This window comes from Ursus americanus, chromosome 18, assembly GCF_024610735.1.
Source record: "Ursus americanus isolate L20-20 chromosome 18, mUrsAme1.1.p, whole genome shotgun sequence".
NCBI lineage: Eukaryota > Metazoa > Chordata > Mammalia > Carnivora > Ursidae > Ursus > Ursus americanus.
In genome coordinates this window covers 7,852,033-7,869,021 of record NC_142144.1, presented here as the reverse complement: position 1 = coordinate 7,869,021, position 16,989 = coordinate 7,852,033, and the positions used below count along the sequence as shown (strand labels likewise).

Here is a 16,989-nt window from a genome sequence, read left to right as displayed (position 1 = left end):
GCTTTGGGGTGACCAAGTCACAGTGCCCCCTAAGCTCTCAGAGTGAACAGGTTCTGCATACCAGTCCGCATGGCCATTCCTGGGTGTGTCAAGATGGACCTGGCACTCTCAACCCCCTTTCTAGAGACCACCATTGAGTGGGGAGATTGGACATCCTCTCCTTCCCCTCCCCATTCCCTGGAACTTCCCCAGCTGGTTGCCGTTTCTCCCTGTGTTGTTTTCTCCTTTTTGTTACGTGGACCCCATGACAAAGCTCTCTCAGTCCCCTGCTCGTGTGTGTGTTGCATGCATATGCTGAATAATTCTCAGCTCAAACACGGCTTCCCTGGACAGAAGCTGTCACAGCCAGGCTTTGGTGTAGATCTCCCACTTCGACTTTGGTCCTGACTTGCGGTTCCCTGGTGGGGGGTGGAACCCTGGGGAGATAAAGTTACCCCTGCAGATCTGCGGAGAGGCCTTGCGCAGACAGCTGACGTCCGCGGCGTGGCCTCACCTGCTCCGTGCATGCCGGCTGTCCTTGAGGCCCGTGTGCGTGTGCGGTGCTCTCGTCTTGCTTTCTCGCACCTCATCGGCTGCATAAAACGTAGGCCTGAGTTGGCATGCTCCTATAACGTACCGTTGTTCAAGCAGTCAGCTGGACTCTGTTCTCCCACAGGTTCTACTCACATTCTCACTCCCACCAAATTTCTCATGGACCTGAGACACCCCGACTTCAGGGAGTCCTCTAGGGTATCTTTTGAGGATCAGGCTCCAACAATGGAGTGAGAGCCAAAGAAACAAAGTAAAAGCAGCTTATTACAGAAAAGAAACTCTTCCACTCTGAAGGGTTTTCTTTGATTATTCCGTCACTCTTTTTCTTTATTTTTTCCCTTTTTAGTTTATTTATTTGATTTTCTTTCAACAAGAAAATGCTTGCAGTTCTTAACACCAATTGAAAATGTGTCCGGTGCTGCCTTCACAGACCCTGCCGCGAGAGCCTCTGGGCCCTGGCCTGCCAGCTCACTCGTGCCCTGGGTCACCTGCTGCTCAGTCAGGCAGTGCAGCCCCCTGGGTTTTATTCCGGAAGTGATCATAAGTGCTGTGACCAGTCCTTCAGAGGAGCTGGAAGCTGAGGGATGCCGGAGGCGTGGCACGCAAGCCTACCGGCCCGGGGGAACCTGTGGGCACCAGGCAGGGAACACATAGCGTCCTGCTTGTGTTGGGGTGTGGGGACTTGGGGCCAGCAGGCGTTCAGGGGACCATCATGTCTAAGAAGGCAGAAGTCCAGTGGAGATATCCACAGGCATCTATCGTGGGGGAGGCTCGTTGGAGCGCGTCAGAATGGACTCCACAGCAGTGGTAGTTAGACACAGAAATTCCTTGTTCCCAGGACAGGCACTTGGCTCGAGGAACAGTTTCTAAGCAGTGATGGGGTCACGAGCCACCGTGTACTTGGTGAACTCCAGCCACCAGAGGAAAGCTCGGGTCTCATGTTCGTCTAGGGAAAATGGCCCTTCGTAGTCACTTATCTTTCCATAACTGCTTTTATTTTCATTCTCCTGTGGATTTTTTTCCAGAGTTGAGTCATCATACCCCTGTCTCCCACTGAAGTCTCTCAGTGAGATCTGAGAACCTTTGGGTTAAAATCTGTTCTTAACGCCTTGTGCTGCTTGAAAGAGTGTCTTCTCTCCCCCACCACACTTGTACCTTTTCCTGTTAGCCAGGAACCCGTGTCTGTCTGCTGGATCATCCAGATTTGACTCTTGTCCTCATTCCTTCCTCTCTCTTTCCATCCCTCACATGTGCTGGGCATCTCTTCTGATGTGTTACATGACAGATGGTTACTGAAGAACCCCCCTATAACATTAGTTATTCTGTAGCTTCTTATGCAGTCTGTGACGAGGCCACACTCTGTGTACCTGACTTCATGTACCCCCCTGACGGTGTCCACCCCCACCCCCACCCCCACCCCCACCCCCTGCCTGGGCTGAGAGGTGGCCCGGTGAGTCATGGAGCACGGATCACCTGTGAGCAGTGGCGAGGCCTGGACTCTAGCCCCAGCTCTGCCATGAGCACCTGTGTGACTGCAGGAGGTCCCCCCCCCACACGCACAAAGTGTGCAGAATGCAGAGAGGCTGGATCGCAGGGCCCCAGGCTCCTGGAGCTCTGACCCTCTAATTCGGTCATTCAGATCGGCTGCCTCAAAGCTTGCGGGCCTACCCTCATGCATTTGCAATCTCTGATGAACCTCAGGGGACTGGGCCATCAGAGCCATAACCGGGGAGCACCAGAAGCGTGCTTGTTTGTATAAAGAGAACATGCTTAGGCCAAAAAAGGACTCGCTCTAAAGGTCGGAACAGGCAGCTGTGCACTTTGTCTCCTCTTTCCTCCCTGTGGCTGAGAGATGGCTCCCCCGGGCAGTAGTGAGGGCAGAAGCCGCACGTGGGACGAGCCTGCACGCTGCACGGTCGGCTGGCTGTGGCCCTGGGCTGCCTCCCGTCCTGCCCAGCTGCCTTCCCCTAGAAAGTGCAGCCAGTGGGTGGTGAATAAAAGCAATTGTTAAAAAATAGTCATTGTTTTAAAAAAAATAGTCATTGTTTAGAAGTACCTTGGTTGGTCGGTAATCAGACATCTGGTTCTGTGCACAGATGGCAGGTAGGTGAGCAGCTTTGCCTGCAGCATGTGTTTTAAGACTTACAGAAGGACAGATGTGCAGTCCAGGCTGCAGCAGTGGCAGACCACTTGCAAGGTCTGAAAGACTGAAAGCCAGACCCCAGGGGCTCCAGCTAAGATTCGCTCTGGGAGTCCCTGCTTCAGAAAACGCCTGTCCCTCGCAGGCTGGTTTCCTTTCTTTTTATGTTCAGTCAGCACAGAGGGTCTCAGCTGCCATCTGATCAGAGAACACAAATAGACTTGAGTTGTGTACTCTTGGCTTCTGAAATGCTTTTTGGGGACAGTGTTGTGTTTTAGAGAGTTCCATTGGGAAAACGCGAGACGTGGAGCCCTAATCCCGGGGAGGTCAGAAGGCAGATGAAAATATGACTTGCTCCCTTCTGTTGTGATTATCCGAGGACAGTGCGGGACAGAAGAGGGCCGGGGTTGTCTCCTGTCAAAGTCAGTGTCTGCAGTGACTTAGCTTCTAAGACATGAGTTTTCCCGCTCAGCAGTGAATGAGTGTCCCCGGTGGGCCCCACATGTGGGTACCAGCACCCACTCTGTCCTCTGGCACCTCTCTCTCCCAGGTGCCGGTTGAAGGGAGAGGGTGTGGGTAGCCAAAGTTCACAGATGCCACCAAGCCTCACCTTAATCCCATAAATCAGTCGTCCCTCCATATTGTCCAAAAGTGAAGTCTTTGTGTTAGATCTTCACCCCAAGCTCTGGGGGCATTGTGTTAAAAGTACCAACCCTGAGGGCATGTCCAAGGGGCCGTCCGAAGCCAGTGGAGGTGCACTGAAAAGCTGCCACACAGCACTTGCACTTGAAGAAAGTTTTTGTTTTTTTATATTGAATGTTTTGCTTTATTCCCAGTTGGGGTCAGACAAGGGTCATTTTTCAGTGGGACTCAGATTCGAATATGAATTCAGAGCCAACCCATTGCCCAGCTGCTATTTAAGCATTCACTTGCCTATCCCCTCCCGGGGCCAGGAGCCCAGGGTGCCCAGAATTGAGACCAGTGGCATGGCTTCCGGGCCTGGCTGTGCCACCAAAGGGCTGCAGACGAGCCCCCTGCCGCTCTGGGCTTCCTTCTCCCATCTTTAGGACGTGGGGTGGGCCGGAGCATGTTTCCCAAACCTGGTAGGTCATCAAACTCTCCTGGGCTGCTCTTAAATGCACACATTCCCTCGTGCCTCCCTGGATCTTCTGAGGTGGTAGGTCTGCTTCGGCCAAACCCAGGAATGCTTAGACTGGCCGATCTGTAAGAACACTCTGATTTTCAGATTCTCTCAGTGTGGAAAGACTTTGTCCTGGCCGAGCTCACTGTGTCTGGCCCATGCTCTGACTGTCTTTGGGATGACTGTGCTTGGAGACCACCGTTTGTACTTCTTAGCCTTGCAGTTATGGAGCATAAGAGGGACCCTCAGAGCAGTGGAACCCGCTCGGGGTTCTGCAGCACCTACCTGGTCAGCTCCCCGTGGGTCCAAAACACAGGTCTGCAGTATGTGTATTACAGGCTCACCCAGCTCCGTGTGCAGTGTGTGGTGGTGAAAAGCTTGACCGAGGGAGTAAATAAAACAAGACAGGTGATTGGGTGACAAGAATTAGCTCCCAGGTGATTCAGATTAACACCAGCTGGTCTGGGTCCTTAAAGACACCCAGTGAGTTTGGGCCCAGGAATCCCGAGGCCTAGTGCAGAGATACTTGGTCCTGGACATTTTCTTCTTTCAGTCAGACTGGGAACACCAGATGGTCAGCCATCAGATGGTAGAAAGTTCTAGAGCATGGATTCCTTAACCTTTTCTGGCCTCCCTCAGATACTGAATTTGCACGTAAGCAAGGGTAGGGAGCATTTTGGGATAGGCATCTGACCAGAGGCTCCCTTTTGATTTTTCCAGCAAATCGAGTCTTCTATCTTGTTTCCTGGAACTCAGCTGGCTGGCATGGCAGGGTACTAGGAAAGGTTCTCTAGCATGTGCACTGTTGTTGCCTTTACATGGAAAGCCCCCAAGTTAATCTCTGCACAAAATACCCGGAGGATTTCTAGATATAGACGCACAGACTGCATGGAGTTGAGATTCGGAAGGCCCTCACTCTGGCAGTGGTTCACTGTTAAGAATTTGGCAATGTTTATTCCTGCTTTCTCACTTGGGGAGTAGCCTTTGACCTTCTTTAGGACTCACAGGAAGAGTACCTTTGGGGGAGGGCGGTGCTGTGAAAACACCCAGGGACATCCTGCTGAAAGCCCAGTGACATTTGCTGAAGGAGCCTCAGGTCTGCAGAGCAGTGGGTCAGCTTTCGAGCACAGGGGCTGGTGCAGGCTGTTAAGTAGCCAGGGACCGGTTTCTTCCCCCGGGGCAGTGACAGGGTGGCCAGGGCTTGAACTATAGAGGAGGGGATGTTGGAAGAAGCCCCTCAAGCTAGAGGTCTGGACGGAGCAGGAAGGTTCAAGGTCTGCAGTCCCAGCAGTCGCGGGTCCACTGAGCGCATAGTGGTCGAAGGCACAGGGACCCTGGTATTTGGAATCACCCCCAACAAGCCAGCCAAAGCTTTCTTCTGCCTACCCTCAGGGTGGAAGTCTGGCACTCTGCAGTTTCTGTCCCCACTCCCACAAGGCCCACGGCCTCGCCCGCACCTCCAGGGAGGCACATTTTCAAGTACGGCTCTCTTTTGTTCAGTTCTCCTCTCCCACCGGGACCTCTTTCTTTGAAGCCCGCTGCTGCATGTGTGCCGGCCTCATGTTCACACACCGGTCACCTCTGTTCTGTTCCAGTAAAGTCCATGTCCAAGCCACACGGTCCATGCATCTTTTTTTACTGCACTTCTTAGCTCTCTCTCTCTCTCCTTATGAAAAAGGACTTCATTTATTTATTTTATTTTTTTATTTTTGCAGTAGAAGTATATCTAATTCCATTAGCTTAAGTTTTTTGCAAGCATTTCTAATCTCTTACAATGTGCGGTCTCTGCAAGGTAAGGCCTCAGGTACCCTGGCCCTTCCCCTTTCACGCCTGAGGTCCCACCCACAAGGGCAGTACCAGCCCACTGGCTACCAGAGGTCAGTGGCTTCCCGCAGGGTGCTCTGCCCATCACTCTCTCCCTAGCAGGCACCACCCTTTCCATACACAGCCCCCTGCCAGCCCCCGCCTCCTTCCCAGCCTTTCCCCTGCCAAATGGTTTTGAATTCCTCTCCCTGGCTTCACCTCGAGTGCAAGAGAGAATCAGAAACGCAGGCGCCCCATCCCCTGGCAGATGCTGCTAAGCCCAGATGGAGAGGCGGGTTCCTCCCTTGGTATAGCCCGGGACCCTGCCTAAGCCAGAGGATGTGTTTGGTTTATCCACAGTCCCCAAATGTCTCCCAGGCCTATTGTGATGTGGCCTCAACACCCCACCCCTGACCCCCTCCCTGCTTCCTCTAGACCAGGGTGTGGGTGGGGGAACGGATGCAGAGCTGGGGAACGGAAGAGCAGGAAAGGAGACCTGGTGGAAACTGGAGCCAGCAAGCTCACTGTCTTTTCTGCCCCCCAGGATCCACGCACATTCTCACCCCACAGAAACTGCTGGACACGCTGAAGAAACTGAATAAAACAGATGAAGAAATAAGCAGTTAAAAACATAAGCCACCCCTCCAAAAAACGAGCCCTCTTCCCACAGTGCTCCACAGCCCCTACCGCTGCCCGCCTCGGTTACTTTGCTGACCCCGTCCCTCCACCGCCTCCCCCAGCTCTGCACGCCCTGGCCGGCACTGTCGCCGCTGCGTTCTCGTGTTTAATGATGCCCTCTTCTTGTGTGAAACAAAAGAAAATAATGCATTGTGTTTTTTAAAAAGAGTATCTTCTATATGTGTCCTAAAAGGAGAAGTTCCCGTGTAAGGGACACCCTGCTGGAGAAGTTGTAGAACTGTCTAGAATGAATGGACACCTTCTCCCCATTATTATGATTCCATGACCTTGTATATAACCCAGTGCGATATGCGCAAATTGCTTGAGTATGGGAAGGTAGATGTTTGGGTGTTTTACAAAATCTGTTTTGGGTTGTTCCTGTTCTTTTTGGGAATCACAGAGATGTCTGTTCCTGGAATATTGCAAACTGAGGATTAATCTGTTGGCTTCACTCCAGTTCTTACCCCTCGGCCTGCTCGCAACCAGATAAGCTTGGCACTGAAGATCAGGTGACATCTTGTGAGGTTTGAGCGGGAAGCAACCTCTTAGCCTTCCCCGGTGGTTTATCCTCCCTGTGCTGGGGCTGTGGGAGGGGCTAGAGGTGTTCACGTGAAGTCAAGCCGGGTGCTGGCCTGCTTGCGTGCAGCCTGTCACCGCTCCCCACCCCCCCGCCTGTGTCCACAGTGCTGCGATCTTGTGGCCTAAGTCCTGGTGTCCAGCGAGTGCGGAGCAAACTCCCACCAGGACCTCCGTCTCCTGGGGAAGCAGTTAGGCTGGGCTTTTTGGCCAGACCCTTTCCTTCCCTGGGCACCACCCCCAACAGAGCTCCTCTTTCTCAGTGGGGTCAGCACGGGCCGAGCTATAGGGTTAGGAACAAACTAGAATGGAATGGGTTTCGCAGGCTCCTGGGCAGAGGGCCCTTTTCTGTAGAGAAGGGTCTGCGCCCCTACGACTTCGGACCGCCAGAAAAAACGCCCATTGGGTTTATGCAGACCCTCTTCCCACTCAGATTATCCTCAGTTTAAGATACTTCATAATACTTTATTTTGTGTTGTGTGGGGTCATATGTCGTCGTGCTTGTAAGAGAAATTGATCCTTTTATTCTCTGTATGAAACTTAGCTCTAAAGCAAAAATGAAAGAAGCAAATGCAGAAAGGATGTGTCGTCATCCTCAAGACTCAGCAGCTCTCCGTTCTCCGATGGTGAGCGCACCACGTGTTCTGCTGCTGTTGTCGCAAAATATGACAGTGGAAGTCACAAAAATGCCCCCTGCCCAGCCCCCCGCCACCCCTGAAGCCCTGCAGACCGTGTGCATATTACTGTCTCGTGACGTCCTTGCAGACGTGGTGCGTGCTAGCTCCACGCGGCCGCCCGCTTTCCTTTCGGACCGCGTGCCTCGCCCTCCCCGTTAGACGCTTCGTGGTGTTCTCTTCTCAAGGCTTTGGAATCTCCCCGGCGCACTCAGATTAGTTTTCAGGCCTCTTCTCTCGTGTCCCTTCGCCCTCCGAAGCTACCCCGGTTCCTTAGGACAGAGCTGTAGGTGCTTGCGCTGGTTTGTTTCCTGCTGTCACTGCTTGTTTCGTCCCCTCCCCTTGACCAGACGGGGCTCGCGCTTCAGGGCCTTGTGCGTCGAACATGTTGGGTTTCCTTTCTCTGTTATTTATATAAAAATAATTTATCAAAAGGATATTTTAAAAAAGCTAGTCTGTCTTGAAACTTGTTTACCTTGAAATTCTCAGAATCTCAGTGTTGGAAAGTATTGAAGCACAAACATGTATCATCTCTGTACCGTTCTGTACTGAAGCACTCGAGTCTAATAAAATCAATCAGCACCCATTCACGGTGTCCTCGGTGACTCCTGGTCTGGCCTTACTCCGGAGAGCCGGAGGACGAAGGCTTCTGAGGTGGTCCGTTGCAGATGAGACTGCCACCCCGGCTGTGGCCCAGAATCTTCTAGACCCCAGTCAGCATCGTCCACGCTAAGATCTGTAATGGTCTCACATCTGAGGACAGTTCACGAAGCTTGTCTTGGGCCCCGGGCAGCAACAGGGCACTGGTTGTGGTCACGGGCGCGCTTCCTGGTCTTATTTCTCCTTCTCGGGAATGTCTCTCTAGCTCAGACACTGCAGGCCTCTGTCTGCAGACACTCTCTACTTGGTGGCAGCATGTTTGGGGCATGCGATGAGGGCACTTTATCCATCTCATGCTCTCTCCTCCCTTCCTGCTGCCCTTTGGCCTTAGGAGCTCTCCAGATCGAAATCCGGTGCACGTCCTGTTGCTCCGGAAGCCTGTTCAGAACCCGCGCAGACGGAGATGGGTTTGGCCCAGCTTGGGGAGTGGACCCTTGGGTTAGGGTTGGGGTCGCACCGGAAACCTGCTGGAATAGGAGGCACCTGGGAGTGGGGTTCTTTGTAGGAACTTCTGATCTACTCTTTGGTCCTCAGTCACTGTCTCATTCAAATCCTGATCTCCTTCAAGGCATGAAGACACCTAACAACTTGAGGCCAGTTGGCGGAAGCTACTCCTCCTCGACCCACTGTCCGCTGGTGAGACTTGCCTGATAGGGAGGTAATGGTGACGGTGACCGTTCATTGAGGCCCTGCCCCACGTCAGACCCCTTGTGTACTGCATCTGCGGGGTGGCTCCCTTCCCAGTTTCACGGATGAGGAGGCCGAGGCCAAGAGCAAGGCAGTAGCCCGCAAAGCCCACTCCAGCTGGGGGACATCAGACATTCACCGTCTTATAGCAATAGTCGCTGCCCCCGTAACCAGGCCCCTGGAATGAAATCCAAGATCAGTATGTTTAAATTCTAAATCACACTGGGTGTTATACACAACTAATGAATCATCGAGCCTTACATCGGAAACCGGGGATGTACTGTATGGTGACTAACATAATATAATAAAAAATCATTAAAAAAAAAAAAAAAAATAATAAAAAAAAAAAAAATAAATAAATTCTAAATCACTCCAAACTGAGTTTACGTTAAAGCAGAGTGAATGCCATTTACTCCTTCCTTCCAGGCCCACGCTAGTGGCTTGCTAGTCTCTCCCTGATTGTCTCTGACATGCTTTGACCCAGGATACCTCTCTCCATTCCACCCCCCTCACCACCAGCCAACAGCAGAGACCCGACCCTTTTCATGCTTCTGGCAGTTCTCTGGTGTTACACAGCACAGATGGAGCCTGGGGGCCGCCCCTCCAAAAAGTCTCCCGTGGTGTTAGATATTCTTGGAGGAACGGGGGATTCTGAAACCAAAGTAGACGGGGCTGAATCAGTAACTGAGCAATGCTAGACCAAGAGAGGTCTGTGAGCTGTAGCTGGTCACTCTGCCTTTCCAGGGGGCCAGGGCCAGGCTGAAGGGTGTCACCCAGATCCTGCTCGGGGGCCTGTCCCCCTGCCATGGTGTGATACCAGGCATTCATCCCTAGGAGACAGACTGGCAGAGTGGCTAGGAGCACAGACCTCAGCCTCATGCGGGCCTGGGTCCAATCCACTGTCGATCTCATTCCACGTGGCCCTGGTGAGGGACTCCGTCCCCTCCTGTGAGGAATGCCTATGGAGGAGTGCTGCCGAGTTGGCCCGTGGTGAGTACGGTAAGCGCTCGCTCCGCGCTGATGGTGCTGCCGCTGGACCCCAGCTGAGTCTGCGGAAGTCCTTTGGGAACACGCTATATGTCCCTCAGCTAGAGAACGGGTAAACTGTGGCTAACTCTGTGGCAGTTAAAGAGGCGTGACCTACACCTGTCAACGTGAATAAATCTTAGAAAGTTAATATTGAGTGAAAAGAGCAAGTTACAGAAGAATACACACAGAATGATGCATTTATGTAAGGCGGTAAAGCCTCATAAAAAGCGCCACATACTGCTTATGGATTCACGTGTTGCAAATGTGCAAATGCGTGTACGAGAATGATAAATACACCAAAGTCAGGGCAGTGGCCACCCATGAGGCAAAGGGTGGTCATTGTGTTACCTTATATCCCCAGTCACAAGACGAACCCGTGGCTTAAAAGCGCTTCATAGAATAAAATAGAGAGAGAGGTAATAATTCCAATTGTACTTAATATGTGTTGAGCAATTATGTGTCAGGCATGAGTGTTTATATCTATCTTGCTGAATCTCCTCAATTTTAGGAGTTAGGTATCCTTGTTGACCCTATGACGGATGGGGAAACAAAGACACAAAGACAGAGTAATTTGGCCAAGACCCCCAGGTGGCACATGGCAGAGCCTAGGTTTAAACATGGCGATCTGACTCCAGAGCCCAATTTCTCTACTATCAGAAAAACATGACCGGGGCGCCTGGGTAGCACAGTCGTTAAGCGTCTGCCTTCGGCTCAGGGCGTGATCCCGGCGTTCTGGGATCGAGTCCCACATCGGGCTCCTCCGCTGGGAGCCTGCTTCTTCCTCTCCCACTCCCCTGCTGTGTTCCCTCTCTCGCTGGCTGTCTCTCTGTCACATAAATAAATAAAATCTTTAAAAAAAAAAAAAAAGAAAGAAAAACATGACCGGTATAAAAAGACGACAGGATTCTGATGTGAATACAGAACATGAGTCTGTATGGGTTGGAACTGATAATAACTCTTTAAGAATTAGTTTAGGGGTGCCTGGATGGCTCAGTCGGTTGAGCGTCTGACTCTTGATTTCAGCTCAGGTCATGATCTCAGGGTTGTGGGATCGAGCCCCACATTGGGTTCTGCGCTCAGCAGGGAGTCTGCTTGAGATTCTCTCCCTGGCCCACCGCCCCTCCCCCACCCTGCATGGGCGAGCTTGCTCGCTTTCTCTCTCTCTCAAATAAATGAATAAGTCTTTTTTTAAAAAAATGATTCATTTACACAGCAACCAAAAAAAGAGTGGAAATAAGACACAACAATAAAAATCAGATTTTCCAGGACAGCAAGCTACACCTCCCTGGTTCCCCGTGCATTACCTGTCATGAAGGAACACTGTCAGAGAGTAAGTACGTGGGCATGGTGACCTCGTCCATAAGCCAAGCACTTTCCTCACACCAATCACAAAAGAGTATATCCTAGAATGAAACCAAGTAATTCCACCTCTAAAGGTAGGGAAGAAACCCAAAGTACAGAGACAGCAATCAGAGTTCTACTCCTTAGAGTAAAAAGTAGCATCTGAGGTAATGTTGCCAAGAAGCTTGTCAAAACCAGCCACTGCTGACCTCCAGCATCCTTTGAGCAAATGACAACTTGCCTGGTGGAAACGGTCACTGAGAGAGTGAAAAATGATTTGGAGGACCCTTTGTCAACACACATGCTTCCCTTTTCAATTGGATCAAACAGTGACGAGCAGAGTTTGAGTCCTCTCTTGGCAGGAGGGCTCCCTCTGCAGAGGGGAAGGGCTCAGAGAAGGCTTGTTCTCTTCATTAAAATCCCATGCTCAGAGGACACCCAAAGCACAGGCAACAAAAGGAAAACTAGATCATTTAAACCACATCCAAATTTTAAATTTCTGTATATCAAAGGACACAATCAACAGAGTGAAGAGGCAGCCCAGAGAATAGGTGAAAAAAATTTACAAGTCATATATCTGATAAGGAGTTAATATCCAGATATAATATAAAGATATATAATACAAAGAACTCCTGCAACTCACCAACAAAAAACCTGAATCAAAAATGAGCAAAGGACGTGAATAGATATTTCTCCAAAGGAAATATACAAATGGCCAATAAGCACATGGAGGGAAATGTAAATCAAAACCACGAGATATGGACTCATACTCGTCAGGTTGGCTACTACCAAAAAACAAAAACGAGAAAACAACAAGTTTTGGCCAGGATGTGGAGAAATTGGAACCCTCCTGCACTGCTAGTGGCAACGCAAAATGGTACAGGTGCTGTGGAAAACAGGATGGAGGTTCCTCAAAAAATTAAGAATAGAATCACCATATCCTGATTCTGCACCCAATTCCAGTGTGTGGGCATTTTCCCCATATCAAGCAATTCTCCAACACCAGCTGGGTGTCCTACAATTCAGCTCCAGTCTGACACCCTCTACCCAGAGATCAGATCCCACAGGTTAAGAGCTCAGTCCCGTAACGTAGTGAAGAGAAGGGCCATATGCACCCCAATGTTCATAGCAGCAATGTCCACAATAGCTAAATCGTGGAAGGAGCCGAGATGCCCTTCAACAGATGACTGGATTAAGAAGTTGTGGTCCGTATATACAATGGAATATTACTCAGCTATCAGAAAGAACGAATTCTCAACATTTGCTGCAAAATGGACGGCACTGGAGGAGATAATGCTAAGTGAAACATAAGAACATAAGAACAGTAGGGGAAGAAAGGGATAAAGAAAGGGGGGGTAATCAGAAGCGGGAATGAAGCATGAGAGACTATGGACTATGAGAAACAAACTGAGGGCCTCAGAGGGGAGGGGGGTGGGGGAATGGGATAGGCTGGTGATGGGTAGTAAGGAGGGCACGTATTGCATGGTGCACTGGGTGTTATACGCAACTAATGAATCATCGAGCCTTACATCGGAAACCGGGGATGTATGGTATGGTGACTAACATAATATAATAAAAAAATCATTAAAAAAAAAAAAGAGCTCAGTCCCGTAAGACTGCCCTGCCCCCCACGTCAGCCACCAATCACAGGTCCAGGGTGTTACCTGTGTTTCTGACCCACTGGCTGTAAATCAGAGGTTCCCACAACCCCCTCCTTGGGTTCAATTAATTTACTGGAGCTGCTCGCAGAACTCAGGAAACCAGTTTACTCACTGGATTACTGGTTTATTACAAAGGATATTAAAGGATATAAATCAACAGCCAGATGAAGAGATACATAGGGAGAGGTCCCAAACAAAGGAGCTTCTGTCCCCAAGGAGTTTGGGGCCCAGCACAGGGACACATGGATGGCTTGTGGTTTGTCAACCTGGAAGCTCTTTAAACCTAGTCTTTTTGTTGGTGTTGTTTGTTTTGTTTTGTTTTTTTTTATGGAGCCTTTATAATGTAGGCACGGTTGATTAAATCATTGGCCATTGGTGATTGAGTCAGCCTCCAGCCCCTCTCCCCATCCCTAGCAGTCAGGAGGTGGGACTGAAAGTTCCAACCCTCCAATCACAAGGTTGGTTCCTCTGGAAACCAGCCCCCATCCTTATGTGCTTTCCAAAAGTCGCCTCATTAACATAAACTCAGATGTGGTTGAAAGAAGTTTGTTATAATATTGAGACACCTTTATCACACTTATCACTTAGGAAATTACAAGGGTTTTAGGAGCTCTGTGCCAGAAACAGAGAAGTCCAAAGATGTATCTCTTCTTATAAATCACGACTAGGTCACACATAGGACCTAGTTGTCACACTTCTGTGCATATACCCAAAAGAATTGAAAGCAGGGTCTCTAGGAGATCTTTGTAAGCCATGTTCATAGCAGCATTATTCATAGCCAAATGATGGAAGTAACCGAAGTGTCTGTTGACGGATGGGTAAATAAAATGTGCCGTATACACACAATGGACTATTACTCAGCCCCAAAGAGGTGGACACCTGCTACAACATGAATGAACCTTAAGGACATTATGCTACGTGAAATAAGCCCATCACACAATGACAAATACTGTATGATTCCACTTATACGAGGCCCCTGGAGTAGTCCAATTCATAGAGACAAAGTAGAATGGTGATCACCAAGGATTCAGGAGAAGGGAGTAGGTCCTTGGTGTTTAATGGGTAGAGTTTCAGTTTCACAAGGCGAGAAGAGTTCTGGAGATGGATGATGGTGGTTGTGCAACGATGTGAACATACTAATGCTACCATACGCTTAAAATGGTTCAGATGGGGGACGCCTGGGTGGCTCAGTTAAGTGTCTGCCTTCTGCTCAAGTCATGATCCGAGGGTCCTGGGATCTAGTCCTGCATCGGGCTCCTTGCTCAGCAGGGAGCCTGCTTCTCCCTCTCCCTCTGCCTATAGCTCCCCCTGCTTGTGTTCTCTCTTCCTCTCTCTCTGACAAATAAAATCTTTTTTAAAAATGGTTAAGATGGTAAATTTTATATGCTATTTTACCACAATTTAAAATAAAGATATCCACTATGGATTGAATGTTTGTGTCCCCCCCAAAAAACTCATATGCTGAAAACCTAATGCTCAAGGTAATGGTGTGAGGTCCGGCCTTTGGAGGGTGATTGGGCCTTTGGAGGCTCTGCCCTCATGAATGGGATTATTGCTCTTCATAAAAGAGACCCCACAGAGCTCCCAGCCCTTTCTAATTTGGGAGGACACAACAGTAAGTCTGCAACAGGCAGAGGGCCCTTGCCTGACTCTGCTGGCCCCAACCTCAGACTTCCAGCCTCCAGAACTGTGAGAAAGAAATTTCTGTTGTTATAAGCCACACAATCTACCATTTTGTTACAGCAGCCCAAACGGGCTAAGACAAACTCCCATGCTCAGAAGTGGTTTTCTGGTTGGTTGATGCTTTCCTTGTGAGCCAAGGGCCCCTGGGGCCAGTGTTGAAAGAGCCCTGTTTCCGAGAGCGGTGAGGACAGCCCCGCTCCATGAATGCCCGGCTTCTCGCCTGTGCCCCCAGTTGGCAGTGCCTCCCGATCTTCATACAGAGCTGGAAGGAACAGACCTTGTGACCGCAGTCGAGTTCTAGCCCTGGGTGTTGGAGGTTCTTCAGCATGCCGGAGGAGGCACTGAGACGACATTTCCACACACAAGTGTGAGGGACACAAGACTGAAAACCTCCCTTCACAACGCTGAGTAAGCCACTTCTCTGGTAGCAAGGAGCTTGTTCAAATGGTTTATCTTCAGGGGCGCCTGGGTGGCACAGCGGTTAAGCGCCTGCCTTCGGCTCAGGGCGTGATCCCGGCGTTATGGGATCGAGCCCCACATCAGGCTCCTCTGCTGGGAGCCTGCTTCTTCCTCTCCCACTCCCCCTGCTTGTGTTCCCTCTCTCGCTGGCTATCTCTGTTAAATAAATAAATAAAATCTTTAAAAAAAAAAAATGGTTTATCTTCAGGATCTGAGTGGCCTGTCACTCCAGAGCCAAGGTATCATGCTTTTGTTAAACCATATTTTAAAACTACACCAAGTCCTGGAATGAAACTTGAAGAAACTCTTCCCAGAGCTGAAAGCAGAGAGTAGAACAAGATTGGGGTCAATTGTGAAAGTGGCCACCATGCTCTGCGTGTCCTCGCCTTTCCTCTGGGCTGCCTGTGACCTGCTTTGACCACTGAAATGTGGCAGGAATGGGCTTGTACTCACCAAGCCTAGACCTCAGCAGGTCTCACCACTCCTGTTCTTATACCCTTATGACTCTCCAACTGCCATATTAAATGCAAACTGGGCCAGTCTGCTTGGTGACAGGAGGCAGTCCCTCCATTGCCCCCACCAACATCTAGCCACACCGGGCGCACAAGTGACCAGCTGGTTGAGAGGCACAGGATGGGCCCAGCCTAGATCAGACAGACCTGGCCTATCCAGAAGAATCCCAGGGAACCAGGAGCTCAACCAATGGTTCTTGGCTTAAGCCAGTCCTCTTCATTGCTCTCTACCAAGATCTCCATTGGTTTTGACAACGCCCTTACACGTGAAGTTTTTGAAGCTCTGATCCAAACAGTGAGCTCCCTCCGGTAGAACAGTGGAGCTCTTTGTCCGTACAGCCTGGCTTTCCCCGGAGCAGAACCCATAAACCACTGCCCCCAAGCTGGGAGCCAGACCCACTTTTCCCGGAGTGACAGCGCTCCTTAAGTGAGCACTACGGGGTGGCAGCCCCTGGTCTTTTGAGCTTGCCCCCACTGGTGTGGAATGCCCCCGCCCCCAAGCTAACTGAGGTGGGGCCCAAGGTCCAAGTATTCGCAGCCTGCTGCCTCCCACCGAATTTCTATCTTGCTGGTGGGCCTGTGTGAGAAGTCCTCTCTGCTGTACCTGATTGGAACAGAGATTCTGCAACATAGGACTGGACGTACGAGGAAGCCCAGCAGCCTGCCCTCCCAGGATGGAGCTGTGGCCCCAGACTTGGAGCTGGAGGGTAAGGGAGCCCCCTTCTTCTTGGCCCACACCTGCTCAGAACAGTGCACCCCAGCTTAAATGTCTGTAACACAGAACTGGGGATGGAGAGTAGATATGTTTTCTTCTGACACCAATTGCATGGCACTTTTCTATGTTATCTCTCTGAGTCTCCAACACCAACTGGGTGTCCAGTGGTTCATTTTGAACACTACTTAGTACAGACCCCACAGGTCAAGGGCTCAGTCCCATAAAACTGCCCCCACTTCATCTACCAGCTACCAGTGGAATATCTAGGCTACCCATACTTCTGCCCAGCTGGCTACAAATTCGAGAGTTCCCAAGACCCCCTCCTCAGGTTTGATAATTCATAGAACAACTTACAGAACTCAGAAAAGCACTTTGCTATTTTATTATAAAGGATACAACTCAGGAACAGCCCAATGGAAGATCTAGATCACAAGATCTAGCCACTCAAACTGGCCCCAAATGCTTAAGTAATACTGATTTTCCCCTTGTCCAACCATCAGACTTTCAGAGTAAAGTTGCAGCGATCTCTTACTAAGTGCTGAGCCCTAGGACAACAGGGATGAAAAGCACCTGGCCACCATCCCAGGGAGTGCCTGGGCTCTTATAAGCACTGGGTGGACAGCAGGCATACAGGCATAGCTGGCTGGAGATGAGGGCTGGGAGATGGAGCATGGTGGGGCCGGTGCCTAGGTGGGGCTC

The 16,989-nt window shown here is 50.4% G+C and overlaps 1 protein-coding gene across 4 annotated transcripts in view; it reads left to right on the top strand.

Annotated features, from left to right (window-relative positions):
* Positions 1-8,129, top strand: part of STXBP1 (syntaxin binding protein 1) — a 65,392-nt gene extending 57,263 nt beyond the window's left edge. For all 4 annotated transcript variants that reach the window (XM_045770985.2, XM_087869354.1, XM_087869351.1 and 1 more), the window contains one exon: positions 6,160-8,129. In XM_045770985.2, coding sequence (XP_045626941.1) covers positions 6,160-6,242 — 83 coding nt within the window. In that variant the 3' untranslated portion in view covers positions 6,243-8,129. The remainder of the gene's footprint in view (positions 1-6,159) is intronic.
* The last annotated feature ends 8,860 nt before the right edge of the window (positions 8,130-16,989 follow it).